General features: G+C 36.2%; 1 protein-coding gene across 1 annotated transcript; it reads left to right on the top strand.

The window, feature by feature from the left end:
* The first annotated feature begins 2,140 nt into the window (after positions 1–2,140).
* Positions 2,141–4,209, top strand: LOC133868006 (polyphenol oxidase, chloroplastic-like). The gene has a single exon (XM_062304795.1). It carries the CDS (start codon positions 2,227–2,229, stop codon positions 4,042–4,044), a length of 1,818 nt encoding a protein of 605 aa, XP_062160779.1. The 5' UTR covers positions 2,141–2,226; the 3' UTR covers positions 4,045–4,209.
* The last annotated feature ends 7,698 nt before the right edge of the window (positions 4,210–11,907 follow it).

Genomic DNA, 11,907 nt, shown 5'->3' with positions numbered 1-11,907 from the left:
TGGCTGGGAAAGCTTTATTCCTTAATTGTAAAAAAAAAAACGGACGGTTGTGATTTTGGCTTGGAAAAAAATTGGATGGATGTGGTTCAATTTGGAGGCATCACGCGGATTGATGACATGGCATGAGAAAAAATATTTTCAGACGGTTTCTTAGAACTTAAATTTTATGGACGGTTCGGTAAAAACCACCTATAAAATTCTTTGAGAATAACATTTACAGACAGTTTTAAAAAAATCCTCTATAATTTTACAGACGGTTTTTGTAAAACCGTCTAGAAATGAAAATTTTCAGACGGTTTAGTAAAAACCGTCAATAATATATATATATATATATATATATATATATATATATATATAGTACGTACCCTAGCCTTGAAGAACCCAACGTGACACATTAATAACTTACCAAAAAATCATTATTTCAAGCTTCCCCAACTATATTCCACACGTACGTGGTTGCTACCATTATTTAAGTTTCTCAATCTATTACAACCGACAATGTGCATGCATGAACATATTGGGAAGAGTAATGACAAAGAGGACATTTTATTTATTTATTTATTTTTTACATGTCCACACAAGAAAGGGAGGGAGGATTCGAACTAATGATCTCCATTTCATGAAGCGTGGCCTCCAGCTGGTTTAGTTTTTTAAGATTGATAAAATTGATGTGATTTTTAAAATTATTATTGATCAAAGTTTAATATTGAAATTTTGATCTAATGATAATTTTAAAACTCTCAATTTTAAGAGAATTAAAAAAAAACAAGATTCTTCCTTTTAATATTGGGAAAAATGTAAAATTAATTATGTGATTGGTTTAATTTACAAATCACTTTATGTGGTATAAAAAAATAACTTTAAGATCATTGTAGCATGCGAAAATTATAAATCACTCATTGAAGTCGTTTTCGATTCACAAACTTAATAGAATTAGCTAGAGGTTCTGACGGTAGTCACAATGAAAACATGGCACATTTCACTCTTAATAAAGAATATATTAACATATTAAAAAAGTAACATATTATATATACTTATCCGGGACCAGCAGTGGGGAGAGCCACCGCCTTCCCAAACGGGACCAGCAGTTTGGTTTTTCGAAAAGGTAAGCCCTTTAATGCATTACAATAATAGTTATAAAGTAGCTTCCTGGAATTCACCAAAATGTCCTCCTCCTTTCTCCCACTACACATATAATTAGTCAAGTCATCCTCCCCTCGAAAGAAATGATAGAGGGATCTTCAACCAGCCCCCTCTCCCTTTATAATAAAAAATACAATTGTATTGTAGAAGAACAAACAAAATAATCAGAAGTATATCTATAAAAAAAAAAAATAATGAGAAGTATACTTTTTTAAATAAATTTAGATTTTTTTATTGTAAAAGGAGAAGGGCCGGTTAGACATTTCCCCTCTGAACACATTTTTTTTATTATAAAAAGATGGACATGGACATTTGAAATGGGTTTAAAATCACGTGTGAAATAGGAGTAGTGATTGGGGGGACCTCTGAGTCTCTGACTAGCCCCATGCCCTCCAATAATAGAAACAACTTTTTTATTTAAAAGTGGTCAGGGGTCCCCCAATCACTGCTCCTTTTGCACGTGCGACTCTTACCCATTTCATACGTCCTGTCCGTCTTTTTATAATAAAAAAAATATGTTTTGTTAAAAAAAAGAAAAAAGAAAAAAATAAAATGGACAGGAGAGTCAGGACTCAGGAGACGTTCAAACGTCTCTTATCTATCCTTTCTCTTTAAACAACGAATCCTATCCATGCAGAAAAATATCGAGTTATGAAAAGTCAAAATAAGAATAATGGGATGTGATATAAAAAGTGACTAAAATTGTTAAAAAGTGATTAATTTAATATAAAAAATAAAGAATTTTAAAAGTTAACTTTTCCAAGAAAAAAAAAAAAAAAAAAAGAAGAAGAGAGTGGAGCATAAATATATCAAAAATAATATTTTTACAATACAAATACAACAATTTGATAACACCCTCTCATATGAGATAGACCCAAGGTGGAGCCACTCCACGTGAAGGAGTATTGTGAAATTATTTTCCTGTTTGTCGTAGGAATCAATCCTCTAAATAATATAGCCAGTCTTTTGTGTATTTTGTTTTTTCCTCTATCTTTCTCACGAATCCGTACTTGGAAAAATCGTACAAAGTTCCTGTTTAAAAGCAGAAGGCCTTAAGCCTTACCTTCACACCAAGACCAGGCAATGGCTTCTCTCTGTACCCAACCAATCTTCACTACCACCCAGACTGTGGCCGGCACCACCAGCACCTTTCCCAGCTTCTCATTCTCTTCTTTTCATCCAAAAAACCACCAGATTTCAAAATCAGGGAAGCGGAACCATCGCCAGCTTGTTCCAAGAGTACTGGCATGCAAAGCCACAAAGGGTGACCAAAACCTTACCTCTGGCTCCAAAGATGGACAACCTCCTCAAGGGAAATTCGATAGGAGAGATGTGCTCATTGGCCTCGGAGGTCTCTACGGTGCTGCCAGTCTTCCCAATGACCCGGCTGCGTTGGCAGATCCGGTGTCAGCGCCAGACATAACAAAATGTAGCCCGGCAACCATTACTGAAGGGTCAACAATCAATTGCTGCCCAAAAGGATCCACAACGATCACAGACTTCAAGATACCCTCAAACCCTACCGTGCGTGTGAGGCCTGCCGCACATTTGGCGAACAAGGATTACATAGCAAAATATAACAAGGCCCTTCAGCTCATGAAAGCCCTCCCAGCCGATGACCCACGTAGTTTCTCACAACAAGCCAACGTTCACTGCGCCTATTGTAATGGGGCATATGACCAAGTCGGATACTCAGACCTTGAGTATCAAGTTCACGCTAGTTGGCTCTTCTTCCCGTTTCATCGCTGGTACTTGTACTTCTATGAGAAGATCTTGGGCAAGCTGATTGGCGATCCCACCTTTGCCATGCCATTCTGGAACTGGGACTCCCCTCCCGGCATGCAAATCCCAGCCATGTTTGTAGACTCCACCTCACAACTCTACGATGTCTACCGCAACGCAAATCACCAGCCGCCGACACTGATCGACCTCGACTACAGCGGTACAGAGGATTCAACAACTTCAGTAGACCAAAATCTCAACATCATGTACCGGCAGATGGTGTCCAACAGCAAGACCGCTCAGCTATTCCACGGCTCCGCTTACCGTGCCGGGGATGACCCTGACCCGGGTGCTGGCACACTCGAGTCCACTCCTCACAATAACATCCACTTGTGGTGCGGTGACCCGAACCAGCCTAATATCGAGGACATGGGGAACCTTTACTCCTCCGGTAGAGATCCACTCTTTTACGCTCACCACTCGAATGTGGACCGAATGTGGACCATATGGAAGACGCTAGGAGGGAAGCGACAAGATTTCACAGACACTGATTGGTTAAACTCCAGCTTCATCTTCTACGATGAAAATGCTCAGCCTGTTCGTGTTTATGTTAAGGACTGCCTTGAAACTAAGAAGCTGGGCTATGCTTATCAAGATGTGGATATTCCATGGCTGAAAACTAAGGCAACTCCTCGCAAATCTAAAAACGTCAAGAAAGTAGCGACGCTTTTTCCTTCAGGACGTGGGGGTGTTGCGCTTGCGGCTGCATCATCTGCAAGCCTTGCGTTTCCAGTTGTTTTGGACAAGGTGATAAGCACTGTGGTCGCTAGGCCCAGCAAATCAAGAAGTAAACGTCAGAAGGAAGAAGAGGAAGAGGTGTTGGTGATTGAAGGCATCGAGTTGGAGAAAGCTGCGGTGGTGAAGTTTGACGTTTATATTAATGATGATGATGACACTCCCAGCGGGCCAGACAAGACGGAGTTTGCAGGAAGCTTTGTGCACGTGCCGCATAAGCAAGCGCATGCGAAGAAGAAGAAGACCGCCCTGAGAGTGGGGATCACCGACTTGTTGGATGACTTGGGAGTTGATGGCGATGACGACGTCGTTGTCACTTTGGTTCCTCGGCAAGGTAAAGGGCTCGTCAGCATTGGTGGAATCAAGATTGAGCTTCTTTCTTGATCTGCTTCAGGTTCCAAACGTGGTTTCTTCTTTCGCCATTATCATGATCCTTGCTTATTAATAAACTTAACGTAATATTATTATGTGTTTCTACTTTTTCTGTTCTGAGGCTCTGAGCAATATGTATTTCTACTTTATTTTAGAGGGTCATGATTGGTTTCTGAAGCCTCGAGTAGTTTGAAGGTTTCTACGTAGTTACATATTAAATTATTAATGTAACTACGTAGATAAATAAATAAAAATTACATAGATGTGGGGCCTGCTGAGTTATTGAAGTAAAAAAATTGAAATAAAAATAAAAACAGTTTTAAATATTTTATAATTTAATTTGTTTATTCAAGTTTTCATTTTAAATATATATAAAAAAAAAAAAAAACTTTAACATCCAAAGCCACCGCCGCGCCAAAGGGTTTAATTCGGATGAGCGCGATTTGTAATTTAGGTCAACTATAAAGACCAATAATAAAAATTTTCCTTTAAAATAATTATAAATCTATTAAATAAAAAAGCAATAATTTTTCGAGCATAAGAATACAGAGAAATTGTATGATCATCTAACATTTATTTTATCCAGAAATAGTTGGTGAAACTTATTTACTGAAGACTTTCATCCTGCAGACATAACTAATTTTTTTCTTTATTTATTGATGATTAAATACGTTTACCATCCCATGGTGATGGTACAAGTGGTGCCATATATTGATATACATAAATTCAGGCCATCAATGTGTGATACATAACATATTTACTATCCATGGTACGGTCGTAACGAAATTAACACCAACTCATTATTTCAGGCCTGTCTACGCCTTATTTGAGTGGAATTTAATATTATATAGATATATAGATACACACACTTGTAAGCGAGAAAAAAGTAATACGCTGGCTCCTAGCAAATGTTGAAGATAACAATCAATCTCATTCAAATTTAAATGACACTAAGGATCTCGGAACACATTTAACAGAGTTGCAACAGAGCATATCTTGTATAACATCCGCATCTTGTATTTACTATATATGTTAATGAAAACCTACACAAATGGGCAGTAAACAAGTTACAATAAACCTTTGTATTTGTTGCTCATAAAAAAAAGAAAAAAAAGAAAAAAGAACCTTTGTATTTGTTACTCTTTCAGCAAACAACAAAGAGACAACGAAACTAAGCAGGGGTTTAATTCGTGCATTCATTGATTATTTTATTTGAAGTTCTGTGATGTCTAAGAGGAGGAGGGGGGGTTTGTGGAAGGGGGAAGAGTATTCCAATGTTAGAAGAGGTGAGATATGTGGATCCTTCTATCTACAAGGGAGGGTGGATGTGGAGGATGTAGATCCTGATGATAAAGAAGAAATGGGTGATGATGAAGGAAGCTTAGATCTGTTTTAGCGTAGGAAAACAGAATCAGACAGAGTTGCCTTCTTGGATGGCGGGTGAGGGAAAAAAGAATGGTAATGAGAATCCAAGTGTTTAGAAGGAAGGTGATACTGAGATCGAAGAGATGAAAGTTGATGAGCTCCATCAGATTGAACGTAAACATTGATATGCAAGGGTGTCGGTTGAGGTTCATTTGAATCAAGATTTCCTAGAGAAATTACTGTAAGAGATGCCGCTGGGAAGTGAGTACAGTTGGGGGGTTGAATACCCTTGGTTACCGTTGCAGTGTAAACATTGTTCTGCGTTTGGACATTGTAATGCCCCACCCAAAATACGAGGACGGACCGAAAAATTAAAATCAATTAACTACAAAACGCTATTTCTAAATCTTTAAACAGTCAATGCAGTGAAAAAAAAAAAATTGAATAATTTTTTGTTTTTAAATTGACCACATGAACATATCAATAAACTAACTAGAGCTTCTATATCATTACTCAGCGACAATACGACATAAATACAATCTCTATGTATAAGTCACTAAAACATGACGCACTAGGCATTAGTACAACAAATCCTTAGTCTAAGCCAGTGCCTCGCCAACAAGTAACTCGAAGTACTCCTTCGATGACATCTAAGCTTGCGCTCAGTCTACGACATCAAACGATGAATACCTACAATTAAAGCAATATCTATGCAATTGTGGGGTTACCCGTTACCACAATAACATAGGTAGATGTATGAGTCCACATTTCTTAGCATTATAAGAACTTACTAACTTTAAACAATAAGCCATTTTTAAGTTTTCTATTATGAGTTTACAATAATAGCTACACAAGGTTTTATGTTTCATCAAGGCAAACCATAGCTATTAAAGTAAACACTGTAGAGAGATTAATCTTTCACATATTACTTTAGTTATGAAAGTATAACATATAACTCAGCTATACACCTATACCTTGCATTCTACATCTTTGAGCGGAACACTAACATATGTGCACATCTATGCAAGAACAATTCATAAACATCAATTTCTATCTCATGAAGACCATTTCATAATAGGAAAGAGTCTTCTATCTTAGCAATGCGGAACAAGAGGATGAGGCTTTTATATAAACCAATGGACAAAGTCTCTCCTCACTTGGGCAATATAGGACAGCCAACATATTATCTTTAACAGAGTGGGCATGGGCTCACTGGGCCAGACTGGGACAGCCCAAGTTGATCGTCGCTCCGATGATGGAATACTCAGAGTTGCCGTTTCGAATGCTTAGCCGTAAGTACATCCCCGAGATATGTTGTGCAAATGTTCCACGCTTTTGTGTGGGAAGTTGCACCGTAGCCGAACAAAGAAGAGAGAAGAAGACATACGGATACGGTGCGAAACATTTGGAAGTGAAGAGAAGTGTGGAGGGTTGTCCAAAACGGTGCGCATCAGATAAACCAAACTGTGCGTTTTAGTAGGAGGAGCGCATGGGGGACGCCCTTTATGTTAAAATATTTGATTTTAATTAAAAATGTGTCTCTGATGTCACCTTTTTAATTAAAATAAAATATTTTATTTAAAAGAGGGTGACAGAGAATGGTTTACCGTCCCCTGTATATCATGTCTTGCGCATCAGATCTTTGCAGTAATGCTACATATCATCCTTGTGTCCTTTTGTCCCCCCATAATTGATGTGGCTCTTAAAATCACCATTGAATTTATGATAGACCACTATTGAATTTTAATCTAATGGTGATTTTAAGAGCCACATCAATTATGGAAAAACAAAAAGAGGACACAAGGGTAATGTGTAGCATCACTCCTTTTAGCAATTTGCCATTTTCTACATACTTGGGTGGATGGGTAGTTTCGGAATTGTCTCAAAGCTTGTAGAAGGACCTCAAGGGATAAAGACGCAATATCTTTGCTACGTGGCAGCTGGAGGCAATTTTAGTTTTGACCAAAATGTTGGAGAAAATTAGCAACTTCAATTTTATGTGTCAAGGGATATAGCTGGCTTCTTTTTAGCTTCTAGAAGGTTACACAATGGGCTGGATATTGATGCATGGGTCCAACTGAATGGGGCATTGTACTTGGCTTTAGAAGTTTTATTTTGGGCAAAAATATACAGCACCTGGTGGGCGAGGTGCTTAAAAGGGCGAGCATTGTAATAGGTATATTAGGTAAATGGGCATCTGACCTTAATAGGTTAATGGGCTGTAATAGGTTCATTAGGTAGATGGGCCTATAGCCTTAATAGCTTAATGGGCTTTGAATTGTAATGGATCTACCATATTGGAATTGGTATGATCCATAGAATTATGGGCAGCTTAGTAGTCTATATAAAGAACACTTGTAAGAGAATTCCTAGTAGCCTCATCAAATTTTATTTACCAAAGTAGTTAAAAATCACTTTTTTCTATTCTTGTAAGCCATTTTTTTAAAATTCTCCCAGCAGCCTCACCATTTTAACTATTCACTATCACTATTCCATTTAAATAATTTTTTTTTTTTTTTAGATTTCTTTATTCTTTCTCTATTTAATCTTTTTATACAACAAGCTACCATATACTTTCATCTTGAGATTAGAGCATTGCTAAGAAATTCACAGAAGTTTTCATTTGCTTTTCAACCAAATTCAAGAAAGAAAGAAAGAAAAGATAAATGAAAAAACCACAAAGTTTATGTTAGGGACAAAGAAACCTTCGTGTCCAAGAGATAAGGATATCATCGTGTCAGAGAGATTGGAGATGAGAGAAGAAAATTAGAGAAAAAAAAAGAAAAAAGTGTGCTGATCATGTGAGAGAGAAATGAGAAACAAAATTGATGAGAGAGTTGGTGAGTGAACATTACTCATCAAAATTGGTGAGTATTTTCACTCACCAAAAGTTTTGATTAAAGTGGTGAGGCTGCTAGAAGTCTTTTTTTAGTGTTTTCATCAAATTGGCTCACAAAAATAGATTTTTAACTATTTTGGTGAGGCTATTAGGAATGCTCTTAGAGCATCCACATCAAGCTCTCCAAAATTTTCTCCAAATTTAACCTAAACAATCTACTTTTTTGATTTTATCTCTCACTTTTAAAACACTCCATACATCAAACTCTCTAAATATTTATCAATTATAATTAAATATTTTTTTTTATTAATTTTAAGAGCAACCACTTTAACTCTATGAACATCAATTTTCCTACATCAAACAATCCCACCGCATTCAGCTACCCACGTAACAGAAAACTTCAAATTTTCAATTCTCAGCCACTACGAACTTCAAATTTTTACTAAAATGCACAACATTCTCTATTAAACGCACCGCTTCATCCCCTTCTAGAATGCTTAATTAGCTGGACTGCAACACTTCAGATTGATGCCACGTACCCTTCACTTCGATCACACAAACTCTTCTTCTATCAATCTTCTTCAAGTTCTAGCCTTTACCTTTTTTCCCTCTCTTAGAAGTGCTGCAACAGAGAAGTGGAGGATTGTGGCGTCAGTGTTGGCTATGTCACTTGGGTGTCTTTGATCTCAGTAATTCTTCGTTTGAATTCAACGCATCTACCAGAATCCATATCAAAAGCCATGAGAGAGAGAGAGAGAGAGAGAGAGAGAGAGAGAGAGAGAGAGAGAGAGAGAGAGAGAGAGAAAGAAAGAGAGAGTATGGGCGTTTTGAGAAAGAGGGAAAGCAGGTGCACATAGTGAAGAAGCTTGATAGAGAGATGTAGACGAAAGTGAAGAAAGGAGCGAGAATGAAAAAAAAATAATAAAAAATGGAATAGCGTGAGCTCGATGGGTGTTAAATATGGAGAAGGATTTTGACAAGAGTTGTTTTGGTGAAACGATAGAAAGTTTGATGCATGAGAGAGTTGGAGAAGTTTCACCAAAATTTGGTAAAATTTTTGAAATAACCAGCTCGATGTGGATGCTCTTAGGCTTAGGTATAAAATTTGTAATGCAGTCTTAGACTACAATGGAGGATGAGTACCTCAAAATGCTCATGAAGGGATGGTAACCTCGAAATTGCCAACTATATGTATTTTCCATTTTATCAATCAATTACTTTGAATTTCTTCATCCATTTCTTCCTAAATTCATCTTTAATCCATCATTGATCCAGTAACAGTGAAATTACCTGTTACACATAGCAAATCAAATTCTTAAGCTTCATACACATTCATTTGGCTTGTACACATGGAAACCCCAAAATTCCTAAACAACAATACTCATCAAATGGTTTAATCAAAACAAATACAATTCCATTTTAACCTAAATTCGGACGTAAGTGAAAATTATAACAACTCATACTATTTTCTTTTCTTCATCAAAGCACCATTCGGTGCTTTATTTTTCCTAAGCCATTCAGCCCAAAAACAAACTCCACGAACACCCATTCCGTTATTCCCTACCAAAGCTTACAATAAATCAACCTAAATCAAACCCAAATATAATCCTAACAATTAAACATGATTTTCATTCTTTATAATCGATAGGTACAACGAAAACACAAAGAAAAACTAGAGATTTACCTCATGAAAACCCATGGCTGAAAACCCATCTTCTTCTCTTTTTCTTCTTCTTCCTTCGGTTTGCTTCTCTTCCTCTACAACACGATCTCTCTCTCTCTCTCTCTCTCTCTCTCTCTCTCTCTCTCTCTCTCTCTCTCTCTCTCTCTCTCTCTCTCTCAGCAACTCTATCTCAATCTTTGCATGTGCATGCGTGAAGAAGGAGAAAGGGAGAAAAGAGAAGGAAGAAAAGGAAAGGGAAGAAAGGGAACGTGCGTGAGGGAGGGGAAAAAGAAAAGAAAAGTAAATGACCAATTTGCCCTAACGCTGAAATTTAAATACAAAAATGATATTTACACAATTAAACTTTCACAATATTTACGTAATACACACACATGAGGTGAGACCCATGTGAGTAGAACCCACTACATGGGTTCCACTCTATGTGAGTGTGTTGTGTAAATGTTGTGTAAATGTTGTGTAAGAATCACTACTCACTCAAAAGAAAATTATACAGAAGAGATAATGACAAAAGAGAGTCTTTGCTAAATTCTCTAAGTGCTGCGCCGCACTACAAATGTGAGAAATATTGGGATTGAAAAATCTCACAAACACACGTCGTGAGTAACTCTCTGTTTGACGCTCTCACATTTATCTCTCATTTTTTTCTTTTATGTCGCAGATATTTGCTCTTCTTTTATAAATGACCGAAAGTGTTAAGTCTTGCAAATAAGTAAGTCGGTTAAAATATTTCACAGTGAAGTAAAATCTTGAAACTTAACTAAGAAGCAAACTTCATCAAGAAGTAAAACAAAGAGAGACAAAATGTATGGCTAAGAAAGCAATGAGTCCCACGTATGAGAAATGCAAGTCATAACACGATAGTAGATGATTGAGCTTAAATGTGGATCACATCCATCCACACAAAAGTTCAATTTTTTAGAAGATTAAATGTGAGGTTTGTTCTCGTACATTAGGGAAGGAAAGTTTAGAGGTCGTTGGATTTTGAGAATCTGTTGCATATGGTTTGGGGGTTTGATATGGGATTTTGGTTTGGACTTTGTGTAGGTGCTGTTTGTTATTGTTTTTATATGTAGTGTGCAAAGTGGTTGTTTCTTGGCTTTGGAATTTGTTCTTTCGCTTGATTGTTTTCCAGTTGTTTGTTGTAAAGATGTAATTGTGCTTGTTTGTTGCCTTTTAAAGTTAGGAAAAAATATTCATATTTCTCTTAAACTACCATCTAATTGTTGATTTGCCATTCAAATTACTAATTGGGTCAATGCATGTCCTCCCAATAACACAAATACCCTTCATATATAAAATTATAAAATTCTTAGCATTATATAAAAACAAAACAAAAAAACAAAAATTAGTTATATAATTTTTAGTTTTATAATTTAATTTAATTTTTTTTTTAAGATTTTGTTTTATTTAATTTTTAGTTTGGGCCACCCTTTGGATTTTCATTAATTTTTCTCGGTTTTTTTCTTTTTCTTTTTTTTTTTTTTTTTTTTTTTAATTTTTTATAAGGATATATTTGTCTTTTTGTTGGCTTTAAGAGATATTGACATTTTTTGATAGTTTAAGGGGAGACATTGACGACATTAATACAGTTGGTAATTTGGGGGGTACATTGACAATGTACATAGTGGTAGTTTGAGAAGTATGTGTACTTATCTTAATCATTAAAAAAAAAAAAAAAGTGTTAAGTGTCACATTGTGTAGTTAGTAGGTGAAATTGAGCTTTATAAGTGATTCTAGAAAAGTTTCAAATTAACTAGATATATGACTATAAATTAAATGTTGCAACCCCCCAAACCAAAAAACAATGTTGTAAATAAATTCTCAGTTGGGTGACTCTTATGTTAATGATGTTTTAGTCAATCATTGGAAACAAATCATAAGGGCTCTCTCGTTCATGCTAATCCTATGGTAATTTTGGACGTTTATGGCTAACTTCCAAAACATAATTCAACAATATTAATTATATAATCCGATCATCTCCAAAGCA

Source organism: Alnus glutinosa, chromosome 5, assembly GCF_958979055.1.
Source record: "Alnus glutinosa chromosome 5, dhAlnGlut1.1, whole genome shotgun sequence".
Taxonomy (NCBI): domain Eukaryota; kingdom Viridiplantae; phylum Streptophyta; class Magnoliopsida; order Fagales; family Betulaceae; genus Alnus; species Alnus glutinosa.
This window is presented reverse-complemented; position numbering and strand designations above follow the sequence as displayed.

Coding starts and splice junctions, on each gene's coding strand:
- LOC133868006 (XM_062304795.1), top strand. CDS start 2,227: ATGGCTTCTCTCTGTACCCAACCAATCTTCACTACCACCCAGACTGTG.